Source organism: Natrix helvetica (genome assembly GCF_964273705.1).
Source record: "Natrix helvetica genome assembly, chromosome: 6".
In the NCBI taxonomy this organism is placed as follows: Eukaryota; Metazoa; Chordata; class Lepidosauria; order Squamata; family Natricidae; genus Natrix; species Natrix helvetica.
In genome coordinates, this window is record NC_138553.1 from 73244505 (window position 1) to 73272265 (window position 27761).

The 27761-nt window shown below is 41.2% G+C and overlaps 2 protein-coding genes across 7 annotated transcripts in view; both read right to left on the bottom strand.

The window, feature by feature from the left end:
- Window positions 1–6828, bottom strand: part of PACSIN2 (protein kinase C and casein kinase substrate in neurons 2) — a 48225-nt gene extending 41397 nt beyond the window's left edge. For 2 of the 3 annotated variants that reach the window (XM_081956701.1, XM_081956699.1), the window contains exon 1: window positions 6700–6828. The gene's annotated coding sequence lies outside the window, so the exon portion shown is untranslated. Of the gene's footprint in view, window positions 1–3096; window positions 3250–6699 lie in introns of all 3 variants that reach the window. The other variant, XM_081956700.1, reaches the window with a different exon arrangement.
- A 3609-nt stretch (window positions 6829–10437) lies between these two features.
- TTLL1 (TTL family tubulin polyglutamylase complex subunit L1) lies at window positions 10438–27759 on the bottom strand. Of its 4 annotated transcripts, none has more exons than XM_081957356.1 (11): window positions 27636–27711; window positions 24857–24960; window positions 24486–24602; window positions 21551–21759; window positions 19829–20009; window positions 17939–18073; window positions 15971–16079; window positions 14941–15084; window positions 13493–13579; window positions 12182–12345; window positions 10438–10575 (listed from the first exon to the last, which is right to left on the bottom strand). In XM_081957356.1, the coding sequence occupies exons 3-11, from the start codon at window positions 24596–24598 to the stop codon at window positions 10452–10454; spliced, it is 1266 nt and encodes a 421-aa protein (XP_081813482.1). In that variant the 5' UTR covers window positions 24599–24602; window positions 24857–24960; window positions 27636–27711; the 3' UTR covers window positions 10438–10451. The 4 variants fall into 4 exon arrangements, with proteins under 4 accessions (XP_081813482.1, XP_081813484.1, XP_081813481.1 ...); XM_081957358.1 differs by having other exon boundaries at window positions 24844–24960; XM_081957355.1 differs by lacking the exon at window positions 24857–24960 and having other exon boundaries at window positions 27636–27759.
- Between the last annotated feature and the right edge of the window lie 2 nt (window positions 27760–27761).

The window sequence follows — 27761 nt, forward strand, 5'->3', positions numbered from 1 at the left end:
TATATAATATTCCCAGTGCAAAATGAAAATGTAAAGGCAGTATCACTAAATTTAGGCTATGCAAGGTTATTCACTATGACCTCTCCGGGTCTTTCCGTCCTTGCAAACCCCGTAGCTTCAATCATATCTAGTATATGCCAATAAAACTACCATCTATCTCTCCCTCTCATCAGTTTGATCATGTCTCTCTAGATCTTCCACCATCTTTCAACATACTGCTTTGAATGTATGTATGTATGTATGTATGTATGTATGTATGTATGTATGGACCATATTTTTTGGACTATAAAACACTCCGGACTATAAGACATACATTAACTTTAGAGGAGGAAAACAAGGAAAAAAAATCTGCCTCTGCCTCCGCAACTCGTTTGCTGCCGCCATGGCCCATTCACCACTGCCGCCGTCTGTTTGCTGCGGCCTATTCGCCGCCACCATCCATTCACTACCTAGAACAGCTGATCAGCGCCACATCAACCCCTCCTCCCCCCGCCACAATATTTGAGGTATAAGATGCACAGACATTTCCACCCACATTTTGAGGGGATGGGGAGTGCGTCTTATAGTCCAAAAATACGGTATGTATGTACGTACTGTATGTATGTAATTTACTCACTGATGCTCTTCATTTAATCTACCAACCTACTTTCTCCCCAAAATGAAAATTATCGGACACTTGTGACATTTTGCTTGTGTCACCTTGTTCATGAAATTCCTTTTCCACAGAGAGTTTAGATTGGGTGTTTTGTACATATTAAGGCCCAATCAAGAGCTTATAATAATCAATCATGTTCTTAGAATTATTATTGCCCTTTGCTTTTACTGTACTTTCATTCATAGGTCATGCAGTTTCCTTTTCGGGTTAAGCGATATTATGAAAAGCCCAGAAAAGGAGTAAAAATAGTCAGCTAAAGAAATTGAAGACATGAGATAAGAAACAGTAAAGGAAATACAACTAAATCTAAACCTCAATATACAATCAAAGTTTGCATGCAAAAGCAAACACAAGAAAAAGATCCATAGCACAATAAATATAATTTTAAAACTGCAAGAAAATTTCAATACAATTAATAATTAATAGCATAAGGGAGGAATCAGATGATTTTTAAGAGCTATAGTTAGCAATATTTTTTTGTGTGACTTTCTTAGATGTTTCTGAAGAGGGATCAGCCTCCTGGTCACAACGGCCATCAAAGATGCTAACAACAACACCTCTTTATACATTGTAAAGGGAGGGGGTGGCCCAGTGGCTAAGAAACTGAGGTTGTTGATCAGAAGCTTGTCAGCAGTTCGGCAGTTTGAATCCCTAGCGCCGTGTAATGGAGTGAGCTCCCGTTACTTGTCCCAGCTTCTGCCAACCTAGCAGTTCAAAAACAAGTAAAAATGCAGGTAGAAAAATAGGAAAGATAACAGCATTTCGTATGCCTTGGGCATTTAGTCATGCCGGCCACATGACCACGGAGACATCTTTGGACAGTGCTGGCTCTTCAGCTTTGAAACGGAGATGAGCACTGCCCCCTAGAGTCGGGAACGACTAGCACGTATGTGCGAGGGGAATCTTTACCTTTACCTTATACATTGTAAACTGTTCTCATTTCTACCAAGTTGCTTAGTATATCAACTTTTTTCTGTTAAACGTCTCATCAATTCCATCCAATTGCTTTTTCTCGTTTCTCTACCTATCCACTCATTTCATCCTCATTCGTTCTCTTTATTCATTTGACAATTCATTGTCAAACTGTCATTGTGATTTGACCAGGAAGATATCAAAGGGATGGATAGCTTCTGCCTTTTAAGCTCAACCTTTAACAACAAGCGAAAAAGCAACCCAGAAATATGCGCAAGCCAGGGCTGGTTAGAACAGCCATAAAAAAGCCCTTGGAAAAGTTATTCAAATGCTGTGGTCAAATCCTGCACCAAAATCATGCAAGCTGCAGAAATTCTCGGTGATATTATGGAAGTAAACGTTGGACTTTGGCCAGCCAAGGAAACAAACCGAAGGATTATCAAACCAATCTACCCAGCGTTTTCACTCCAGGCACAAATCATCAGAGTCAAATTATCCTACTTTGGACACATCCTTTACAGCGTCAACTCTCTGGAAAAGATCAAAGGAAAGAAGAGGACAACCAGCAGCAAGGCGGGTGGATTCGGATACAAAGGCCATGAGTGTACACACTGGGAGGCTTGAAAGAACAGGTTAGGAATGCCTCATCATGGAGAAGATCTATCTATGCAGTTGCTAGGAGTCAAAAATGACTTAATGGCATATACACAATCAATCTATCTCTTTCTATGAGAAAAAAACTCCGCAATGTATTTCCTTGCCACTGGTTAACTCACCAGCCTTTGTATTTAATCCTCAATCGTTCAGGAAATTTTTGCGCAGATTCATCTTGTACAGCGACTGTGTCTTTTCGGGGAGTGGCAGACCATTCTCTCAATAATTCATCATGCCTTAGCTATCTCTTATTTGGAGTAATGCAACGGCCTTTAAATAGACTGCCCTTAAATACAGCATTATCTAGTCCAGAAAGAAGCCATGCAAATGTTACACTGGCGCTCTTCAATATGCTTATTAGATGGCTCCGCATTGTTTAACTAGTTACCAGCTGCTTTTTGGGAGCAATTCAAAGGGCTACAGGTCCATCTTTATAAGCCATTCAAGACCCAGCCCTGGATATTTAGGGATTGCTCATCTCCAATTGTTTCTGTCCACCCTATAAGATCAGATAGGGTTCCTGTATTCTGGGTTCTATATAACAAAATAGTATCATTCTTATTAGAGCCTGTACATCGAGTCCCTTTGGGGAGAGGGGGCGGTATAAAAGTCCAAATAAAGTAAAGTAAAGTAAAGTAAGCCTACAGTAGTCGTGCCAAATCTATGGCACACATGCCAGAGGTGGCACGCACAGCCGTCTCTATGGTCTCTATGGTCGCTCCAGCTCCGCTTTGGGTCTCTGTTGCGCATGCGCACGCACTTCCCACCAGCCAGCTGGTCTTTGGGTTTCTGCTGTGAATGTGTGGGGCGGGCATGTGAGGGGCGTGCATGCACACCTTGTGGTTTTATCGGGGCATGGGTGCATGCGCCCTTACCTTGCAGTTTGGGTGCGCACGTGCACTTTGGGCAGTTGGTGCCTAAAAGATTCACCACCACTGGCTTAGGGACATGCCTTATCTATTGTTGAACCAGTTCTCTGGTATGCCCTCTCGTCTGTTTTTCTCTGACCCAGCTGACCTTCAAGAAAACTGTAAAAAGCCCGGTTATTCCAAGAGGCCCAGGCTAGAATATGAATATGTTCTTTTCAATTTCTGCATTCCTTACTGTAATGCTATTATGTTACAGTGCTTATTCCTCTATAGTTTGCTGCCTTGCTTCTAATCGGACAGCTTTTACACAAAAGTCAAAAAAAAATGTTTGTCTAGCTCGGGGGAGCCCATAGTAGAGCCCCACACACCGAAAAGGGGCAATATATTGGATATTCTGGCCAAAAGTCATTTAGGAAAAAGCTGGTACACCAAATTGTAGCCAAAACAGCACAGAAGCTCATGCAAGATTCTATGCACAAGTGATAGAAACTTGACAACAATACCCATACTTCCAAAAAGTATGAGGAGGTGTAAGGTTCACAGGTTAACAGAATTTAATCAATGTTGTTTTAGCAGAACTTGAGAAGAGATTCAACTGTCATGTTTTTAATAAACAGTAGGTCAATAAACTATGCTTTAAAACAGAAATGACTGCTGGAGGAAGCATCATTAGTGGTGGTGGTAGGGGATTTAAGAGAATCTCAAAACAGCATAACTGTTATGAAATAATCAGTTTCTATATTTCTATTAGAAATATTCTATTAGAAACTGAAATAATCCATTTCTATATTTCTATTTCCAATTTGATCCATTTGCTGCTGTTCAAGCAGGATCTTCCGACTTATCAGGATTAAGCCTCGGTTTATCCATTCATATTTACTCCTTCGCAGAGTTCATTTAACACTTCGTACTATATGTTAGAATTTATAATCTACAAACTCAGTCGAGATATAAAAAAGCATGAAAGACCACAGAACTTTCAGGATTTCAAATTGCTATTGAACAAGAGTTTTGGGGGGAAAAACACTCAATATCACTACCTATAGATAACCCTGCAAGAAATTGTCTCCACATTCCACATTGGTCAAATCTCCCAGATGGATCCCATGGTTAATGGCATGAAATATAGAGCATTCAATAGGAGCCCACTCCCCTTACTATTATTAGTAATCCTAACAAGAATCTGAAGACCGACAGTCACGATGTTAACATAAAATGAACAATTGTGGTCAGCAAAATCAAGATAGCTTACTGATCTGTATCTTCGTATGTCTATTCTTTTACCCTATTTGCCATACCTTGAATAATATCATACTTCTTTTTTCTTTTCCATGGTTTGGATCTCATCAAATCAAGGGTGTTTTTCCACCAAATATCTAAACATTACTAGGTATCCTGGACCTATAGGGTTAATTTTGAATCTAGGTGGTGTTTCTTCTAAAATTGCAAATATGTCTCATTCCACATATATAATTACTACTGTATTTATCCCCACATCTACAACTTTGGCTTGTAAACTATTTTTTTTTCCTATTCAACCATCCTAATTCTCAGACTGCCTGGACAGGTCTCTGCAGTTTTCTTGAAAAGGTTCTTCAGAAGTAGTTTGCCATTTCCTCCTTCCTAGGGTTGAGACAAAGTGACTGGCTCAAGGACACCCAGGTGGCTGTGTGCCTAAGTCAAGACTAGAACTCAGAGTCTCCTGGTTTATAACATGGTGCTTTCATAATTAAAAGCCAAATCCAAGACAAGGTTTACGAGGAAAAGTTGAAAGATAGGCTAACTAAAGAACTTTTTCATTAACTGAATGCCAATCCAGATTGATAGATTCAGTGTTAGCACATTATTCTAATGTTCATACTATTGAATCATATTCTAAGCTACAGACTGTATGCATGCAGCCTCTGGTTTGTTAATGTTTGGTATATCATGCAAACCCAGATAATTTTATAATTCAATTAACCATGGTTAAGGTAACCAGAGGTGTGATTACAGACCGAGCAGTGAGCAAGTGCTTCAATTCCAAAGCAACCATCAGGCTGCAAGGTAGAATATATTTGTCTAATATATTCCATGCAAGAAGGAAAATATTATGAAATCAATGAATACTAATTTATAATCTTTCTCATTAAGCCAGACTACAAGTAGTCCTCAATTTACAATCATAATTGAGCCCAAAATTTATTGCTAAGTGAGAAATTCATTAAGTCAGTTTTGCCCCATTTTATGACTTTGCCTGCCACATCTGTTAAGCGAATCTTAAATTAGTAACACAGTTGTTAAATGAATCTGGTTTCCCCATTGATTTTGCTTGTCAGAAGATCACTAAAGGGAATCCTATGATCCCAGGACACTGCAACAGTCATGTCAGTTGTCATGTCAGTTGTCAGGCATCCAAATGTAAATCACACATGACCATGGGGATCTGCAACTGTCATAAGTGTGAAAAATGGTCATGTGTTACTTTTTTTTCACTGCTGTTGTAACTTTGAATGGTCAACTAAATGAACTGCTGTAAGCTGAGGACTACCTATACTGCCAATCTTTGTTATTACATTCTCATTAGCCGTGGCGGCACAGTGGTTAGAGTGCAGTAATGCAGGCTACTTCTGCTGACTACTTGCAATTTGGCAGTTCGAATCTCACCAGGCTCAAGGTTGACTCAGCCTTCCATCCTTCTCAGGTGAGTAAAATGAGAACCTAGATTGTTGGGGGCAATATGCTGACTCTGTAAACCTCTTAGAGAGGGCTGTAAAGTGGTATATAAGTCTACTGCTACTTCTAACTGAATTCACTGCCAGGAGTTCGAACCTCATCAGGCTCAAGGTTGACTCAGCCTTCCATCCTTCCCAAATGAGTAAAATGAGGACCCAGATTGCTGGGGGCAATAGGCTGACTCTGTAAACCTCTTAGAGAGTGCTGTAAAGCGGTATATAAGTCTAAGCAATATTGCTATTGGTCATTAGTTTTTACTAACAACATTTTTTAAAGGAAACTTGTCCATTTATCTCTTAGATGCCAGAAGACTCCTGGCCTTTTAAGCTTTCTCCTTTTCATCCTTTTATTACCACCGATCTTCTCCTGAAGGAGTTTTTTTCTCCCTTCATTTTAAACCAGAAACGAGTTTTGACTCACAAGTCATCCAGGCAATTTTGCAGGCTGAAGGTGCAACCCTACACACAGACCCACAGACAACCTCGACCCGTTGCCACAAACGGAGGGCTGGGTCAGCCACCACTCCCACTCCTCCTGGCGGAGGGTGGGCTTATAGGAGGAATTCCCCCCGCGAGGCAAAGCTGGATCCTCGATCCGCCCTCCCCAGCCTTGGGCGAGGCTCATTGGCCGATGACCTTGAACCAATCGACTTCTTCTTCGACCTACAAGGAGCTCCTTCCAAAAAGGGGGGGGGGGACCAAAAGGTGATCACAGGAGGATCGCGAGTGGGAAAAGTCCACTTTCACACTTGTCGGACGACCGGCAGCCTCCACCACCCTGCCAGATCCCCCCCCCCCCGGGATCCATCCCACTAGCCTGCGACCCATCTTCGCTATAGGCTGAATGGGAAAAGTCTCTCGACAGGAAGCCGATCTCCCTTCTTCGCTTACTTACCGGTCCACGAAGTTCCCCGGCTCCAAGCGGCGAAGAGGAGGGTCCGCCTCAGCCCTTCGCCTCCACGGCGGCTTCCCCGGGGCAGCTCGAATGGCCAAGCAACTCCGATCCCAGCCCCCGCCCCCCTCCCTCCCTCCCTTCCCGTCGCCAGTTCGGAGAGGCAAAGGACTCCTTTCACGGCCTCCGCCGTTCTCTCCCGGGCTCTCATTGGCCGCCTCGAGAAGCGGCCCCTCCCGATTGGATGACGGCGAGAACTGCAGGATATCCGCATCCGCCCCGCTTTTAAGGCGCTCCCTTCGCTTCTGGTGTGGCTTATTTTTATTTTTTTTAAAACGAAAGGACCCCATCCCGTTGGTTCTCCTCGCGAACCAATCGGCTTCAACTTCCTACTTCGACGGCGGAGAAGTAGGACGCATGCGCGGAGCGAACCTGGAAACCGGGCTGATCACCGTTTCCAAGGCTTGGATTTGGTGGGATGGGAAGATCCTTTTCCAAGGTGGTTCTCGGTGATCTCTGAACTTGGTGGTTGGCTTGTACGCACGTTTTGTTACCCGGTTAGGTAACCAAGCGCCTGCAAGCAAACCTCCAAGCTAGGCAGGACCAAGGAGTCCACACTCCGACCCTGATCTATAGTGATTTTCTTCTAATTGGATCCCTTCTAATTTTGTAAACGATCCCGTCTCCTGTTTAGCCAATCAGAGTCGTGCTTTTTTTCCCAGCTGCTAATCGACGTTAAATTTCTAGATTTATTATTTTTTTCCCCCAAGAGATTGTTCAACTTTGCTTGGGATCCGAGTTGTCCAAGGAGAGGATTGTGGAAGCAGCATCGAAGTTTGGCTGTGACTTGATTTCTTTATTCTCCTCCACCCTTAGCTTTCATTCAGGTAGGAGGAATGACGAATAGTTATAAATCAGCTCACAAGAAATCGGACTAGTTTCAATTACAACAGCCAGCCAATCAAACAATCCAAAATCAGACCATGACTCAGAAGTATCTGAACGAACAACATTCAGACTAAATTGCATCACATAAAAAGGTATTTAAAGGCTTGTGTTCTGACAGACGAGCACAATTCAAAGTGCACTGATGAGGTCTCCTCAAATAGTGACAAAACTCAACCAGAGCTCGAACCAACAGCCCCAACCAACAATGCATAGATTCGAACCTCGGCCTTTGAGACCAGCAGACATCCCTGGGTCTCGGGAGCTCAGCAGGACGAGAAGATTCCGGGAATTTCAGCACTAGAATCTTGGCTGAGAAAATGAAAATCCAGAAAGGCGGCAAACGTTAAGCCAGTCTCATCTTGTTGCTAAATAATTTGTATGAACATACTAGGAGTCACACTTTAAAGCTTATAGGCTCTAACATCTCCACGTCTGGAACATCAAAGCCATTCTAGGAAGCTACAGAAAAGCCATTTCAGGGTAAAATAAAACATTCTACCCAGGCTTACATTTCAGGAGGCACCCTTATCCAGAAAGAAAAAGAAGCTGGTATGATACAGATAATCCCTAACCAATTGCACTTTCCTAAATTGTATTAACAGTCACACAAAGTTTGGTGACCTCCTGAGCGTATTACTGAAATATACTGCATATGGGGGCCCTTAAAGAGCATCCAGAATATCTTGTTCAAGAGCTATTTGTTAAAAGTCAGCTCTCTTAAAGTCCAAAACACTAGTCTGACTAGTTATCTGTGGTTGCATTATGGTGAATTCAAGTATGACATTGACGCTTTTCCTCAAAGTTCCTATAACTTCTCCCTCAATGATTTCATCCCTATTGGTAAAATTAAGTCCAGTATAACTGTCCCTCTTGTTCCCTCCTCTTATCTTTTGTATGACGAAGTTGTTAGCTAGCCATGAATTTGCAGGATCCAGTCTGGGTCAGTTACCAGGACCAGAGGTTTACTCTTCTGAGCGTTCAGCAATGCTGGAGCCCATCTTGGGGGAATTCAAGTTCCCTGAAGACGGGTTCCAGCACAAGTCCTAAAGCTTGGAAGACTAAATCTCTGGGCCTGGTGTGTGACCCAGGTTGGATCCTGCGACATTATCCTGGGACATGTATATGTGCCTTCATTCATGTCAGGAACCTGTTTGATCTCACATTCCCTGCAGAGTTAATGTCAGAGTAGTTAAAATCCCCCATTACTACAGTGACTAATCAGCTGCACACCTCAGGTAACTGATTAGCAAAGAGCTTATCTATTTCCTCACATTGGATTTCAGTGAGAGAACAGTTCCTGAGAGGCAAGTATGATACTTCTAAGTAAAAATAATAGTGTGGATAAAACCCATGTTTTAAGAGGTACAATATTTATTTGTCAAATCTACTGCAACATGTCAGCATTTGGGTGTATCTGCCAGATTAGCCATTGAAGAATTATTTTTAAAGTTCAACTCTAGTCTTTAGCCAGTAGAAGCAATGCAGCAAATTGTGGGGAAAGAGTTGTGTGTTTGAGGCCTATATGCAGAGCAATCTGTGATATACCCATGATGGCGAACCTATGGCAGAGCCCTCTGTGGGCACATGAGCCGTCACCCCAGGGTGGCTCCACCGTGCATGTGGCACACCTCCCACTCACCACCTGATTTTCGGGTTTCTGCCACGCATGCATGGGGGACAGAGAGCATGCAAATGTGTGTGCCTCTGCGGGGGGAGTGCCCCGTTTTTGGTGCCAGGAGGCTTCAGGGAGGTCTGCTAGGCCCAAAACAGGCCACGGGGGTACGGCGCCCCCTCCATGCCCCATTTTTGGTACCAGGAGGCTTCATGGAGGCCTGCTAGGCCCAAAACAGGCCATGGAGGTACAGCGCCCCCTCCGTGCCCCATTTTTGGTACCAGGAGGCCTCAGGGAGGCATGTTAGGCCCAAAACAGACTATCAGGGTATGGCGCCCCCTCCATGCCCCATTTTTGGTACCAGGAGGCTTCATGGAGGCCTGCTAGGCCCAAAACAGGCCACGGAGGTACGGCGCCCCCTCCATGCCCCATTTTTGATACCAGGAGGCCTCAGGGAGGCATGTTAGGCCCAAAACAGGCTATCAGGGTATGGCGCCCCTTCCATGCCCCATTTTTGGTACTAGGAGGCTTCAGGGAGGCCTGCTAGGCCCAAAACAGGCCCCAGGGGGGATCGCATGCATGGGGGGGGGGGGTTGCGCACGCATTGCATTATGGGGTGGGCATGTGCGCACGTACTTTGGCGCATGAGGAGAAAAAGGTTAGCCACTACTGTGATATACTATCACAATTAACCTCTCATAGCATTCCCAATAGAAAGTTTAAGATACCTTTTCACCCAAGCATATGTTATTTTTAAATTTTTATTTATATTTAATTTTGAAGAGAACAACAGCATGCCTTATAAATAAATAAAATTTCTAATATATTGATACTGGTTTGCAATAAATACTTAGGCTTTGAACAGTTTGCTTTAGAATTCTAGAACAATTCAGAAAAAAAATACTAATCTTGGAATGCATATTTCTGTTGCAGTGCTTGAGATAGCAGTTGTTGCTTCAAAGAAAGTAGTTTGACTTGGAAACTATTTTGTTTGTATTAATTCATTGCATTTTCTACTATAACATGCAGCATGATAATCTTGCATTAATAGTAAGTTTGCAATAACATTACAATGGATCCTGTCATCTTTGAGCAATATTCTTTTCTCTGGACTAGTATTTAGCAAATAAAATAAAATAAAATAAAAGATATCCACACAGAATTTCCAAAAAAATAATAATCTCAATTTATTCTACTACTTCCAAGTCCCTGTTTTTCCAGGATCTCTGGCTCGGTTTCCTTTAAATCCAACAGACTGTCCAGAGCGGCTTCGCAAATCCCGATCTGACATTTCACTTTGTGCCATCTCTTCATCATATCTAACAGAAGAGAGATAAACATCAATGTCTGATTTGGATCAAAAGGCTTGATTTTTTTTCTCGAGTTGAATTGCAACAGCTGCCGGATGAAGAAATTGTAGACAATTATGGAGTGCTCCAACCATGTATTAGGCAGGAGAAATCTCCTCAATACAGAACACCAGATGAGGAAAACAGCTTGTTCTTTTATTTTCTTTATTTAAAGTACGTAAAGTTTCAATGTATCCCCTTGAGGATATTTCAAAAATAATGAATCCATATAATATAATCAATAGCTCTAACATTTGGGGAAAACACTGACTCCTATTCACAAAGTTAAGGGATAATCTATATACATGGCTGCCACTCTTTTATGTATACAGATCAGTGGTGGGTTCCGGATTCCGTTCTAACCAGTATGATTGAAACGGCCCCGGCGTCACCAACATGGACGTACTTACGTGCGACGCTTCCGCAAGCCTCCGCAACACTCCAGCTGCTCGGCACAGCGTTGCGCAGGCGCCCTACACACCGTGCGCGGAAGCACCAAAGGCTTAAAAGACAGGTAAGGAGCTCGGGCGGGCGGATGGGCCCGCCAGAGCAGGCTCCGGTACACCCGTACCGGGGCATACCACCTGCAACCCACCACTGATACAGATAGACCTCAACTTACAACCATTTGTTTAATAATCATTCCAAGTTACAACAGCACTGAAAAAAAGTGATGTATGATCATTTTTCATACTTACAATCATTGCAGCATCCCTGTGGTCACATAATCAACATTGAGGTGATTGGCAACTGGCATATATTTATGACAGTTGAACTCTTCTGGGATCACGTGATCACCCTTTGTAATCTTCCCAGCCGGCCTCCAACAAGCAAACTCAATGAAGGAAGCCAAATTCACTTAACAACTGTACAACTCACTTAACAACTGCACTGACTTGCTTAAAAATTATGGGAAAATGTTGTAAAATGAGACAACGCACTTAACAACCACTTTGTTTAGCAACAAAAATGTTGGTGATTATCGTAAGTCGAGGACTATCTGTACACACAAATAACACACGGATAAAAGTAAAGGTTCCCCTCGCACATATGTGCCAGACGTTCCTGACTCTAGGGGGCGGTGATCATCTCCATTTCAAAGCGGAAGAGTCAGTGCTGTCCGAAGACTTCTCCATGGTTATGTGGCCAGCATGACTAAATGCCGAAGGTGCATGGAATGCTGTTGCCTTCCCACCAAAGGTGGTTCCTATTTTTCTATTTGCATTTTTTACATGCTTTCGAACTGCTAGGTTGGCAAAAGCCGGGATGCTCACTCTGTTACGCGGCACTAGGGATTCGAACCGCCAAATTGCCGACCTTTCTGATCGACAAGCTCAGCGTCTTAATACACACACACACCACATATCCAAGCAAAATAAGGAAAAATATCTTCCTCCTACAAGAAAAGGGATTAAGTATGTATTCTAAATAGCAAGGCAATAATGGTTAAGACATCATTAATTATACTTCTCTTGACTTACAACTAATGAGGATTCATTGTGAAACCTTCATAGATAAGTAAGATCTTGGCCCAACAGAACTCTAGATATTTGTATCTCTATTCTTAAACACTTACAAAATTTCATAATTCCCAAGAGCTTCTTTGGGGGGCGGTTTATTCCATTTGCAATCAGGAATTTCTCCATTGGGCACAGCAATATTAAGCGTGTCATTTATCAGATTGTACTTGAGTATACGGTCATTTGCAGTACTGGAAGTAAGAGATGGGGAAGCATTAACCTATGGAGAAAGCAGGGAAGAGAAAACAGATACTGTATTTTTCAGAGTATAAGACGCATCGGAGTATAAGACGCACCAAGGTTTTGAAGAGGCAAATAAAAAAAAAAAGTTTTTGGTCTCTGCAGAACTCCCAAAATGGCCCGTTTTGTTGTTGTTGTTGTTTTGTTTAAAAGGGCATAAATAGCCTTTAGGAGATTTGTAGAGTGCTCGGGTGGGTGGGGGAGACGAGCAAAAAATGGCCTGTTTTTTTGTGAAAACGGGCCCGTTTTTTGTCAAAAAAAGGGCACACATAGCCTTTAGGAGGCTTATAGAGTGTTCCTCGGGGTGCAAGATTTCTGTCCTCCCCAGCCTCCAGGAGCACTCTGCAAGGTTCCTAAAGTCTATGCACAGCCATTTTGGTGAAGGGGGCAGGGTTTCGGGAGGCAAAAAATGCTGTATTCAGTATATAGGATGCACCCAGATTTTCAGCCTCTTTTTTGAGGGAAAAAGGTGCGTCTTATACTCTGAAAAATCCATGGTCACCATTTGCTAAATAAGTAACAGCTTATGAAATAAAATCACTCCAAAATTTCTACTTCAGATAAAATAGGGAGTGATCTGGTAGCACTGTTTTTTCTGATTAACAGATCTGCAGCTTACCGAATCTTCTACCTTCTAATAACACCTGTTAGTTGAAAAAGTGCTACCGAAGTCTTCTGATTTTTTGTTACCATGCACTAATATGTCTCTCTTCCTACTAAGTATACAGTAATTTAGATTTCTATACTGAGCTTGGAATTTGAAATAAATAGCCCCTTCCAACTTTTGGATTCTAAGTGTGCAGAGTTCTATCAATAGTAATTCAGTGATTTAACACCTTCCTTACTGATTCAATAAGGCCAATTACATGAAGCACTTAGAAAAGATTCTAAGTTAATTAAGAAAACATTAAATTGAAGAATTGAAATTGCTTGGGAAGTTATTTTTTATGATTTATGAGTTTTCTCAAATAAGTACAAAAGTGTTGGAATTTCCTTTACAGATTTTGTGTTTGATTGATTTTGCATTCTATGCCTTTCTAAACTGTCTTTCAACAACTAAAAAAAAGTAATTCTTTTTTCTACAGTTCTGAAAAACAGCACTTTAAAGACAATGTAAATTTATTTACCTCAATAAGCCATGGCTTAAGCTTGTCATCAATAATGATGTCATATCCGTAGCATTCAAAGCAATGTTTATCGTTGTTCATCACAGGCTGTAAGTAAATGAATGACGAAAGAAAGTAAACATGAGAAGAAGGATGTGTGATCAGATCATCTTCACAGTGTATTGCAGACTATTTAAAATAATGGATAGAAGACATTTCAAATATAATCTGGATATTTACAAAGAAGTTGTGCAAGTTTATCGATCATACAATTGGTAACAATACAAATCCTTAAATATAAATAGGAAGAATATGAAGTCAAACAAGATTCACAATTTGTTTGTGAACAAATAAATAAAATGAAGACCTACAATTCCAGAAGGCAGATTGTTCTACTGCTTAATATTTTGGCAGTCATGAAACTCCTCCTTTTTTGCTCTTAGTAGAATACTCTTGATTGAATGTCCTTATCTTTTCCTTATTTAAACATTCTCAGGAAGGCTATCAAATTTTATGTAGCATTTTTATTTTGAAGGCTAATACACTTGTAATTCCTAATACAGAAAGCTATATTGATAGCTTTCTCCCATAATCTAATAAGATGGTTTAGATTCAGTAAATCATTCACCTTGAGCTATTTTTTTAGAATCCGTATTTGTAGCTGTACATCTTTTTGCAAGGTTGCTAAATGTCGTATTTTTCCAGATTTTATTTTTGTTTATAAAGATCAGTGGAATGCATACCATAAAAATATTGTCCTATATGTATTTATCTGAGTATATTTCTGCATAAATACCTCCACCATCTAGCCTATAAATTTTACATTCTTTTTTTAAAGTCAGAGACCAGTACATGCAAGGAAGGAAGAGGAGGAGGAAATATTTTTGGTTTTTTTACTGGTTTTAAATATGTATTGTACTTTTATATCACAAAGCTCCCCTTATGTTTGACATTCAACATGCCAGAATAGCAGAAAATGTAAAATAGTGGGTCACAAAATATAAGGAATAAAAAATATGTCAAACATTTACTATGATACTTCTTCAAGTTTCAGGAACAAATGTATCTTGTATAAATAACCATTGGAAAGAATCTGAATGGTCTTTTGTATTACTTAATAATAATAATAATAATAAATAATAAATTTTATTTGATTAGCCGCAACCCTCTCCCGAAGGACTCGGGGCGGCGTACAATCAAAAGGATAAAATACACATAGGACACACATACATACGAAAAAACAAGGACAATTACATTTGTGCATGAAGGAGAGTGGACTTGTAAGTGAAGGACAATAAAGACAGCTAAAAACACAATTAAAACGCAGTTTAAAATCCCCTTAAATAAAATTGCTAAATTAAAAACCCCTCAGGAGCGTAACGAAGTTATGGTTGAGCCAGGCCAGATATTTGAAAAAGGTGGGTCTTGAACTTAACTTTCCTTCACCATAAACTTGTTTTTCTACTCACTGCAACTGCTTTCAATGACTGTACAATTATCCAATGTATTTCATCAAACAGCTTGTTTGTGACATCTTTCCCTCGAGTGCTTTCTAGATACAAACGCAAATTATTGACTGTCCATTTGCCGCCGTGGATGTGGTTGTAATCATCCTACAAAGATACATCAAATTATCATTTTTACTTTCAAAAGACTTTTCAGAACCAGACGTCTTCATTAAATTGGATTGCGCACAAAAACAACCACCAAAAAGTATAGACTTTATGTAGACTTTAATACATTTTTATCCTGTCAGGACACATCCTAAAGCCTTTTAATATTAATTGAAGGACAAAATTGAGAAATTCCACGCCTAATAAACAGAATAATTAAAAGATGATTTCAATCTAGGTGGGTTAAAATGTTTATGTTGTAGGAGAGCAAAGGTCTATGTCAACTGTTCATTGGCTACTTGTTTCAAAAAAAGAGCCCTATAGTTGGGAAAATGGATTGTTAGTTAAAATGTACAATAAAAAAAACTAAAATAGAATATATTTCAAATAAAAAGAAGACAAAGGAATAGCCAGTAACAAAACAGTCAGGAGAATACAAAAATGTTTCATCTCCATGATGATAATTTTGGCATTTAGAAATCTGTTTTTTATGTGCCTTCAGGCAGCAGTTGGAAGCAGCTGGCTAAGGGGATGAAGCATTCTGTAGTTTAGCGTTCATATGATAGATTTAATCCTTCATATTCTAGAATATTGCTTTATGGTTTTTGTGGCCTAAAGTCCCAGGAGGCAGCTGCATATAAATTATTACAAATAAATAAATATAGAACAGAAGATAATATTTTTTATATTATCAAGATTTCGTTGCCGACAGCAGCCTTGGTGAAACGCTCTCTAGTAGTTTTGATGTTTTTAAATATTTTTCGTGACTCATTGTGAATTACATACACAAGGGATGATATTCTGAATATAAGTGAGCAACTTTATTTTTGTTGCACGTTTTAATTAATTCCAAATAATTTAGATCTGTATTATAAAAGGATCTTACCCCATGTTTCTGAATGGCAACATTTGTAAGATGGACAAACATGTTATCCAATTCGCTTGTACTTGGGGTATATTTTACTGTGCAAAATCGGCAAAACCCAAGTTTATACCTTAAATACAAAGAGAAGACATATAATAATTTAAATATTCTTAAAGAGACAGCTTCTTTGACAGCAGTTACTGTGATCTTTCTTTTTTTCCCTATTTAATGCGAGTTTGTAACATGTTTAACTTCATGTAATTGATTTTCAATGCAAAGGGGAGGGTATTTTTTACTTTGATCTCTTTCTGAATGTCTTGTTACTATTTTAATCTTTATTGTTTCCTATTGTGTTGTTGTTTTCATTTATCAATTGCACTGACAGAGGTTATTATTTTAGAGTCCAATTCAAATTCAATAAGTGGTGAACCAAATATGGTTCAATACATAAAATGGAAATCTGGTGGGATTTGTTAGAATATAAATAGAAAAAGAACATAGAAAAGAACATAGGAAATTAAAAGCCTTTGATCTGCCCCACCACCACTACTCTCCTTTCAGCAACCTCCATCCCCTGAATAAACATACAATCCCAACACTTATTCTAGCAGCTCACTGGCTCCATCAAAAATCCCCAAGATAAGGAAAGAAGCCAAACCCCATCATAATAATCCACCCCGGAAGGATCTTCCTTCCTGGACTTCACACATCCTCAGCTCAATATCTTATACACATCTAAACATACAACTCACAATCAAAGCCTAGGGCCGTGATGGCGAACCTATGGCACACCGCAGGGCCTTGTCTGCTGCATAGCGAGCTGCCACCTCAGCTCAGCTCCACCGCGCATGTGCATGTACCTCCCGCCAGCTAGCTGGTTTTCGAGTACCTGCTGCACATGCGTGGGGGCAGGGCACATGTGGGAGGTGCGCATGCATATGCGGGGTGGGGGTTGCATTTGCATGCGCAGGGGCGGGGGTTGCAGGGGTCGCGTATGCATGCACAGGGGGACCGCAGGAGGGTCACGCATGCATGTAGGGGGATAAGGAGCGCAGGGGGCGGCACATATACCTCTACTAGTACAACTCTAACATTGTAGGCCCAGGATGGCGAACCTATGGCACGCATGCCACATGTGGCACGTGGAGCCAGTTATCAGGGCACGCGAGGTGTTGCTCTGTCAGGTGGCCAGCGCACGCATTCGAGCTGGCCAGCTGAGTTCAGCCTTTCTTAAAGCCATTTTTTGCCCTTCCCAGGCTCCAGAGGCTTTATAGGAGCCTGGGGAGGGTGAAAATAGCCTTGCCCCCCCTCCCCCGAGGCCATCCGGAGGCTTCAGGAGCTTCCCTGAAGCCTCCAGAGTGCAAAAAAATGGCCCTACAGGCAAACCGGAAGTTCAGGAACGGACTTCTGGTTACCTCATAGGGCCGTTACGACCCTATGAGCAAATCGGAAGTCACTTCTGAACTGGAGCAGCAGTTAATCAGGTGAAAATCTCTTTATTAACCTGTTTAAACAGGTTAAGCTAAACAGACATCTATCCTGAATGGCTGGATTTTTCAGTACTGGTCTTGCTGGCCTAAATGGCTACTTTCAACTGTAAGGTAAAGGTTCCCCCGCATATGCGTGCTAATTGTTTCCGGCTCTAGGGACGGTGCTCATCTCCGTTTCTAAGTCAAAGAGCCAGCACTGTCCGAAGACGTCTCCGTGGTCATGTGGCTGGCATAACTAAACGCCAAAGGTGCACCGAGTGCTGTTACTTTCCCACCAAAGGCGGTTCCTATTTTTCTACTTGCATTTTTTATGTGCTTTCGAACTGCTAGGTTGGCAGAAGCTGGGACAAGTAACGGGAGCTCACTCCGTTACGCGGCGCCTTCTGATCGACAAGCTCAGCATCTTAGCCACTGAGCCACCGTGTCCCTTTCAACTGTACAATTCTACAATTCCCCACCCCCACTGTCACCCAGCAAATAGAACAAAAACTGAACTTACATATAGCACCTCAAAGGACGGTACGTAGATACTAAAACGTACAAGCGTAGATCAAATTTCTTCCCACCAATCAGAAGTGGATTGCTGATGTACAGGGAAATCACGTAGGCTTCTTTGGTGGACTGAGATACAAACCTAAAGATATATATATTTCATTATTTCAATGCATTAAATTAGTTTCCTTCTTTTAAATGTAATCAAGGCAAAGCCATGTACATGTAGTTTTCTTTTTCTGCCAGAGCCATGATGGTTTTCAACCACGGGCAAAATTGTACGTAAGCATCCATATGTAAGTTTGCTGCTGGCTTGCTGCCTTACTGCATTGTAAAGTGCTTCCTTTTTTTCTAAAGATAGCATGGAAACACAGCACACAGACAACATGGGGAATGAGTCATCTTTTCATCCATCCCCATCTCCCCCCCTCCCCAATCTTATTAAAAAGGAAATAAATTTTCTTTTCCTTTCGGGAAAGAAAAGGATGCCACAAAGTAATTGATTTCTTTCATTACTGAATCTTTGTGTTGTGGATATTTAATGGTAGTTTTGATATATTTTCTCTCTTTTTTTCTGGGAGGGCAAAAACTGCTTCCCCCAGGTTCTGGAGGCCCTCCGGGCCCCGTTTCCGCCTTAAAGGAGGCCCGTTTTACCCCCTCCCCGAACAGTGGTGGGTTCCGGATCCTGTTGCAATCGATATGCTGCAACGGGGCCCAGCGTCCACCATGTGCACGCGTGCAGCACACGCATGCGTACTTACCGCCCATGACGCTCCAGCTGCTCAGTGGAACATCACGCCGGCGCTGTACGCTCCGTGTGTGCGCGAAAGCCCCGATTGGCTCAAATACAGTTGAGGAGTGCGAGCAGGCCCTCCGGAGCACCATACCGGAATGGTACCCAGTGCTCCCAGCAGGCACCGGTCCGCCCATACCAGGCGTACCCACCACTGTCCCCGAGCCTCCGCATGGGCCCTGCACTTATCTCACATCCAAAACAGGCTGCGTAGAGACTCCTGGAAGGGAAGGGGTAGGCGGGGCAGGGCAGGGACAGCCAGGGGTGGGATTTGGAGATTCTCCAAACCAGCTGTAACATTAGCTACTGGTTCTCCTGAACCTGGACGAACCCATAGCAGCCCACCCCTGCCTGGGACTAACAGGCTTCTGATCGAAAACAGGAGGCAGGGCTATGGTGTGAAAAGTCAGAAAGTTTTGGGAAACTAGGTTTTGAGACCTCCAGGATTCTATAGTAAACCTTTTTGCTATAATTGTGCATTACAAATTTCAAACACATTTCTCAATCTATGTATTCGTTCCTAAATATGTCCTAAGTAGCAATCAGTTTCAAGTGCCATGAATACAGAGAACTGCCCTTCAGGCATGGGAGTATTTATCTGCATCTGGCAAAAGGATATGCATTTAATAATTTTTCCCCATATGTTTTAATTTAATGTTTCCTAAGCAAATTTCCTTTTTAGCAATAGCACTTATATACCGCTTTATAGTGCTTTTGCAGCCCCCTCTAAGTGGTTTGCAGAGTCAGTATATTGCCCCCAACAATCTGGGTCCACATTTTACCCACCTTGGAAGGATGGAAGGATGAGTCAACCTCGAGCCAGTGAGAAAGTCTTCCTTTTTTTAAAACCAAGTCTTTACGACAAACTAATTAAATTAAGACAAACTCAATGCCACAACGTAAGTGTAAAGTGCAAATTTATTTTAGGTTTAACATATAAAAGTGTCTGCAAAATTTTACCATAAAACTTTATCAGGTTTTTAAAGAAGTTACAAATTAGTTCCTGATGAAGGCTAAATCTGGAATAGAACTTATTTAATCAAATGTGGTACAATGAGGCACAATATCAAACGGAAAGATTTTTTTTCCCCCTAAGAAACTTACGTAGATGTTTTGCTGTCTCGAGACCATTTTTTAATTTGGGAAAGCTTATTGATGAGAAAAATTCCTTTCCCTTGAGCTTTTCCACAAGGTTTCATAATCCATGTACTGGAAGGGTTTTTTCGGAATTCTTCAACAAATAAATTATAATCAGCCGGAAGCATAAAGGTGACAGGAACAAAGTCTAAAAGGGATACAAGAGAGTTTAAAATAGAATATTAAATCAAATAAAGAGACAGACAGATGGTAGAGGATGAGCCCTCTGTTCAATTATTTACCCATTTCATTCTTTTTTAATTTAAGATAGGATGAAAATGAGCATCAGAGCTCCCTCTAACTTTCCAGTTTAAAATAAAAATAAACAGAAGTGGAGGTAACTCAGTTTAATTCCATGAACAAATTACATAAAATGTTGTATGACAATCACTTTTTTAATCTTAAAAGCCTCACGTGAATCTAAGAATATGCATAACATTTTCCATGTTTCATCTTTTAAGATGAGGATAGAAACAACACCAGAATGTTTCCTTCCTGCCTTCCTTACAGGATTAGCCCTGTAAAGTGGGGAAAAAAAGAAAATAAGATTTCTTCCAACAACCGGTTCTCCAAACTGCTTAGAAAGTTCACAACCGGTTGTCCCGAATAAGTGCGAACCGGCTGAATCCCACCTCTGGATGCAGGCAACCATGCCTCCTCCTCCTGCTGAAAAAACTATCTACCAAACCGGTCCCTGGTGCCCCAAAGGTTGGGGGCCACTGCTGTAAACCACATAAAGCAATGGTATTGACCTTCCTGCACTATAGTTTGACTATACAGCCATGTCACCCTCCCCACTTTTTTCTGTGGTGTTAACCTACTCATCAGTTTATGCCAAGTCCCAGCATCCTATACCCCAGCCACCAATGGAATCCAGCAGATGCAATGCCATCCCCGTCCTTTCTCCCCACTAAATCTGTGCTGGTATTTTTCACACATTGCTTCCTTGGTCTTCTGTTTCTCCCTTGTTAATCCTCAGTTGGTTTGTAAGATTTTTGACTGGCATGGCTGTGTGCTCCTGTTGCTTCCCACTAATTGCAGCAGTACCTGTGGCCGAAGGCCGTTTTGTAATTAGGGAGTGGGTGCAATTGCAATTAAGAAAGGCGTTCGAAAGACAGGATGCTGCCAAACTTTTTTTTTAAAGTCTGCCCAAATCATGCTAACACGAAGGCATCCAACAATGTTTCGTTCTGTCTCCTAAACGCAAGGAGTATTGTTAGAGAGTCTGATGGCAGATACTGTGATTTCCAAGAATGAGACAACTGATATGTAAGTTACAATAAAAGCAGATTGAAACAGCCGGGAAAACAACATGGAAGTGTTCATGAAGTCACTACAAGTCAAACTTCTACATCTGCACCAGAAAATTATGGCTAATCTTTGCCCTGAAAATAGGATTGCAAATCAGGCTCTGATCATGACTTCTGTCCTGATTTCCAGGAAAAGAAAAACTGTATTTTGCCCAGAAGGGACATCATGAGGGACCAAAGTCTTAAGCTGGACCATAAAGGCAGCAATGAAAAACAATTTCTCCTCCATTGCCAAAAGGTTGCTCCATAAAAGTGTGTCCATGAAGTTGAGTTTAGTAAAACCTAAAGAAAACTTTTAAGCAGATGTAAGGATGCAGCCTTAGCATACCTGGTATTCAAAGTTAGATGTAAATAATTCTAATGATCTAAACCAACTCACCTAAATAAAGATATTTTCCATTCTCATCCTTCTCTGCAAGAGGACTACCTTCTTTTTCCAGTTCTTTTCTGTACCTTTTAATATTTTTCACCATTAAGTCCTTCCGGGTCAGCTCGTAATGGTTAGGGAAATGATTGACAATCTGGTCATCAGAGAGACGATAACCAGTTTCTACACTGAAAACATTCCGAATAGTCTGTACGCTCATCCTGTAAAGACAAATTGATTACTCAGGATGCTTCCAAACGCTGATTCAGTTTAGTTATGCATCCAGTGTTTTATTACCACTTTTTCATCCTTAAAAAAATTGCAACAATAAAAGAAATCTAGTCCCGGCGAAAAATTAAAACTACTGTACAATATATATTGAATAATATGCAAGTGCCATAAGTCATGAAACATGTTGGATCATCACAAAACAACTAAATCTGCAATAGAAATAAAGATCATGGGTTCAATATGTTTAGCAAAAGAAACTGAAAAAAATTTAAAGGCATAAAAGAAAACTGTTTCAACCCTTCCCTGCAATCACATCTCCGATAATCTTTCGCATTTGTTTTGATTATAACACAAGTACAGGCGTTATTAGCTATTTGGATGTAATTCTACCTCTGAGGAATCAGGGACACGAAGCACTTGGCACAATGTTATCTTTGAAGCACAGAAAGCATAGGAAACCAGGAGGGAGTTTTAGAAATTTAACTTAATTTTCCGAGTATGATCAATTGTGGGGGGAAATAGAGTTTGTCAATAGAATGAGTGTTTCCTAAAATTTAATTAAAAAGGACTTTTATTGAATGGAATAAAATAAATTAAAATAAATAAAATAAGGGTTAACGTACTTATCAAAGCATCAAAAGGCAGAACAAAAAGCAACGAATGGAAAACAATCAAGCAGAGAAGCAACTTAGAACTAAGGAGAAATTTCCTGACAGTTAGAACAATTAACCAATGGAATGGTTTGCCTTCAGAAACGGTGGGTGCTCTTATCACTAGAGGTTTTTAAGAAGAGACTGGACAGCCATTTGTCCAGAATGTATAGGGTATTCTGCTTGTGCAAGGGGTTGGACTAGAAGACCTCCAAGGTCCCTTCCAACTCTGTTATTCTGTTGTATTCATGTATAAACTATTGATGCACTAAATCCACTGAGCCATTCTGATATGCTTAAGTGTACAGCAATTTAATAAATTGAAATTTGCTTTGTTTAGTTTAAAAAAAATAAAAATTGAAAAAATAGTTTATTTTAATTTTTAGAAATTTAAAAAATTTTAATGAACGAAAAAAAAGGGGGGGGGCAAAGCCACAGAAAGAGACTGACACTTCACAACAGGGAAGGTAGTGATGAATTTTCAAGGCAGAGAACAGAGGGCCAAGAACTTAAATTTTTAAATTTTCGCACTTTTTAAATTTTACAATTTTTATTTTTTTTCTTAATTTTTTTTAAAAAGAAACAAAACAAGAACAGCTATTTAATTTTTAGAATTTTTTTTTAACAAACTAATTCAAAAAAAAACCAAACACTAAGTCATGGAAAGAGAGTGACATTGTGATGACTTGCAAAATGTCACGTTATAGCTTATGCCCACAGAAAAACCAAACTATGTATGTACCAAATGTAGATTATATGAATTATTAGAAGAAAAATAAAGGGTCTAAAGGCAACTGTAGCTACTCTGAAACTCAACCAACCAAGTAAGAAACCCCAACCTACACAAAAATTAAACACAATAGGGAACAAACAGCATCTTTAAAAAATGACCCCATATATGAACCTAAAGAAGAAAAATGATACACCCAAATTGAACATGATAGGGAACAAAGTAGCTTCCATAAAAATTGACCTTATATACCAGTGATGGCTACCTTTTCCGGACTGAGTGCCCAAAGCGTACAGGCATGCTCCCAAACCCCCAAAATGCAATGCGTGCGTTCTCCCCATGCATGCGCCCCGGCCCCTGCACATGCGCCCCTGCACGCGCCCCCCGCATGCACGCACAGCCACTTGCACATGCCCCGCCCCCGCAGGCCCCCCGCAATGCGCACATACCCCCCCACATGCACGACAGAGACCCAAAGACCAGCTAGCTGGTGGGAGGCAGGCGTGCCTATGCAGCAGAGCTGAACTGGAGCGACGGCTCATGTGCCATCAGGAAGGGCTCTGATGCATGCCATAGGTTCGCCATCATGGCTACATACAAACCTAAAGAGAAAGACCGATGGAAACATGACACTTTTAGAAGAAAACAACAACCAAGAGCAAAGCCCCTACTGTTTCCCCAATCCCATGCCAATGAAGCCTTCTGGAACTGAGCAATCGTTTTCATGGAGAAAAATAAGGTTTTACACTTAGATAGGAAAAACCAAACGTACAAGTACAGATTAGGTGAAACCTGGCTCAAAAGGAGTAACTAGGAGAGGGATCTTGGAGTCCTAGAAGACAATCACTTAAATATGAACCAACGATGCAGCAGCAGCCAAAAAAGCCATTGCAATCCCAGGCTGCATTAACAGAAGGATAGAATCAAGGTCACATGAAGTTTTAGTACCACTTCACAAAGCCTTGGTAAGGCCACACTTGGAATACTATAAGAATTACTACCATTGAAATTAATTAACCGATAAAGCCGTTAGCAAACCGTTAGCAAAAAGTATGATTTTGGGACAATTTTCCTAAATCCTGGGAGAAGGGAGACTAATTGCATTTCCTTCAACAAACTGGTGTTGAGCACCCAAAATGTGACCACTTGACCACAGGGGAGCCCTGACCATTAGAACTTTGAATCGGACTCGTAAGTAGTCCTGAAGAGCTCCATCATAACTTCAAGCAGTTGATAAGCGACTAGTCGTAAGTCAAGGACTATCTGCCATTAATCAATCACCTTTAAGAGCTGTGTACTTAATACTCCATGATATACATTAAAAAATGTGGCTTACCAGTAGAAGTTCCAGTCTTCGTTTTCAGCCACTGGGATCCACCCTCGCTTTTCAAAATTGTTTATTAATACAGATTTCTCTATGTCAGTCACCCATTTTACTTTTCCTGCCATTATCCTAAAAAAAAAGCCATCAATACACCCCAATCAATATCTAAAAACCACACACAACAGGCACTATAAATACCACACAGAACAGCACACACTCTGCTAGAGAGAAGTTCCCTGAAGATGGGCTAAAGGCTTCTTGAAACTAATAGCACTTAACTATTATCACTTTGACAAAGTAGACTAAAGCAAACTTCTTGGTAAGATAGAACAATGCGGGTTAGACAATGATGGATTTGCGGTTGGCTGACCTGCCACACTTACTGTGTAGTCTTCAATGGAACTACGTCTATCTGGAGGGAAGTATCCAGTGAGGTACCCCAAAGTTGTCGGGGGCCCCAGTATTCTTCACCATTTTCATAAATGATCTAGATGAGAAGAGCGAAGGGAACTCATCAGATTTCCAGATGACACCATTGCTGGGGGTGGGACTGCTAACACTTTGGAAGAATGACTCAAGATTCAGAAGGATCTTACAGACTTGGACGCTGGGCCCTATCCAACAAAATGCAATTTGGGGGTGAGGAAGGTAGAGTCCTGCACTTAGGCAAGAAAAACCAAAATGCACAGATATAGAATAAGTGGTACCTGGCTGAACAATAGTACCGTATTTTTCAGACTATAAGACGCACAGGTGTATAAGACGCACCAAGGTTTTGAAGAGGTAAATTTTTAAAAAAACGTTTTTGCACCTTTTGCAGGCCTCCCAAACCCTCTGCAAGCCTCATTTTTTTGTGAAAAACGGGGCATGCAGAGAGTTTGAGAGGCCTGCAAAGTGTTCCTGGGGGCTGAGGGGGGCAAGCAAAAAACTGCCCATTTTTCACTCGTTTTTGCCCTCCCCAGCCCCTAGGAGCACTTTGCAGGCCTCCCAAACCCTCTCCATGTCCATTTTTTTGAAGAGGGTAGGGTTTTGGAAGGCCCAAAATGCTGTATTCAGTCTATAAGACGCACCCAGATTTTCACCTTCTTTTTGGGGGGGAGAAAATGCGTCTTATACTCTGAAAAATACGGTAATTATGAGAGGGATGTAAGTGACCTAGTAGAACAGCATTTAGGTATGAGCCAGCAATGTGCTGAAGGAGGCAAAAAGTCAACGTAGGGCTAGGCTGCATCAACAAAAGGACAGTAGTAGGATCATGAGAAATGATAGTGCTCCTTTATAATGCATTAGTGATGCCACACTTGGAATACTGCGTCAAGTTCTGGTTACTATGATACAAAAAAGATGCTGAGACCCTACAAAGCGTGCAGAGAAGGACAACAAAGATGAGGAAGAGTCTAGACTCTAGAAGCTAAACTATACAAAGGATGGTTGCAGAAACTAGGTATGTCTAGTCTAACGAAGAGAAGGTCTACAGGTGACATAGCTGTCCTTCCAATACTTGAGGGGCTCCCAGAGGGAAGAGGAGGTCACTTTATTCTCCAAAGCATCTGAGAGCAAGACAAGGAGTAACAGGTTGAAGATTGCTAAAGAGAGATCCAACCTATTCAGTTATCTGTCAGTGAGAACAATTAAATGGTGGAACTGCTGCTGTCTACCAGATGTTGTGATACTCCAACACTAGATGTTTTTAAGAAGACACTGGACAGCTACTTGTCTGGAATAAAATAGGATCTCCTGTTTGAGAAGAGGACTAGGAGACCTGCAAAGTGCCTTCCCACTTAGTGCAGAGAAGAGCAACAAAGTTGGTTAGGGGACTGGAGGCTAAAACATATGAGCAACGGTTGCAGGAACTGGGTCTGTCTAATTTAATGAAAAGAACGACTAGGGGAGACATGATAGCAGTGTTCCAATATCTCAGGGGTTGCCACAAAGAAGAGGGAGTCAAGCTATTCTCCAAGGCACCTGAGGGTAGAACAAGAAGCAATGGGTGGAAACTAATCAAGGAGAGAAGCAACTTAGAACTAAGGAGGAATTTCCTGACAGTTAGAACAATTAATCAGTGGAACAGAAGTTGCCTCCAGAAGTTGTGAATGCCCCAACACAGGAAGTCTTTGAGAAGATGTTGGATAGCCATTTGTCTGAAATGGTATTCTATTTATTCTATTTCTTTTTTATTTATGATTCTATTCTATTCAAAATGGTATAGGCCTTCCCGCCTGAGCAGGGGGTTAGACTAGAAGACCTCCAAGGTCCCTTCCAACTCTGTTATCCTGTATTGTCATTCTATCTGTAAGATGCCAGAACTGGAAGACAGAAGTGCTGGAAGCTCTTTTAAATGACCCCCCGTGGCTTTCGGCAGACAGCAGAGCGCCCTTTCCTCAATGGGAACCCCAAGAAAAATGTTCCATATATATATGTGTGTGTGTGTGTGTGTGTGTGTGTGTGTGTATGTATGTGTATATATACACGTATGTATATACACATATCTTTGTGTATGTGTGTATGTGTATATGTGTATGTATATATATGTGTGTGCATGTGTGCATATATATGTATATATGTATGTGTATATGTATGTGTATGTATGTATGTGTATATGTATTTGTATGTATGTACGTATATGTGTATATATGTATGTGTGTGTATGCGTATACACGTATGTATATACACGTGTACGTGTGTATGTATATATGTGTATATGTGTGTATGTATGTGTGTATGTATGTGTGTGTATGTATGTACGTATATATGTGTATATATGTATATGTATGTGTATGCGTATACACATATGTATATACACGTGTATGTGTGTATGTATATATGTGTGTGTATATATGTGTATGCGTATATATGCATGTGTGTGTATGTGTGTATATATACACGTATGTATATACACATGTGTATGTATATATGTATGTGTATGTTTATATGTATGTGTATGCGTATATATGTATGTATATACACATGTATGTGTATGTATGTATATATGTATGTGTATATGTGTGTGAATTGCACACGCACGGATTTGCTTTTACTGTATACACGAAGCCCTGTTTCGTTATGACTTCCATCGCTAAGGAAATCCTCCCTATCCGCGCTCCGAGTCCGCCTCCACCCCACGCCCACCCAAAACGGCCTCGGAAATGGGCTCTCGCTCACCGTCCCTAACCGAGAAGCGACGCCGCGTTCTTTATCTTCGCCGTCTCGGCCCCTCCTGTTTCGGGCAGCGCTTCCGGAACGTTACCAGACAACCGGGACGCCGCGCGAGTTCCGGCTCTGGGAGCG

Bases quoted from the DNA above. Each gene is read 5' to 3' on its own strand.
- TTLL1 (XM_081957355.1), bottom strand. From the start codon at position 24,598: ATGGCAGGAAAAGTAAAATGGGTGACTGACATAGAGAAATCTGTATTA. The intron at 13,580-14,940 runs GTGAGTAGAAAA...ATTTACTTACAG, and splicing joins AGTCATTGAAAGCAGTTGCA to CCTGTGATGAACAACGATAA. The intron at 12,346-13,492 runs GTAAATAAATTT...CTTTCTCCATAG, and splicing joins TTAAGCCATGGCTTATTGAG to GTTAATGCTTCCCCATCTCT.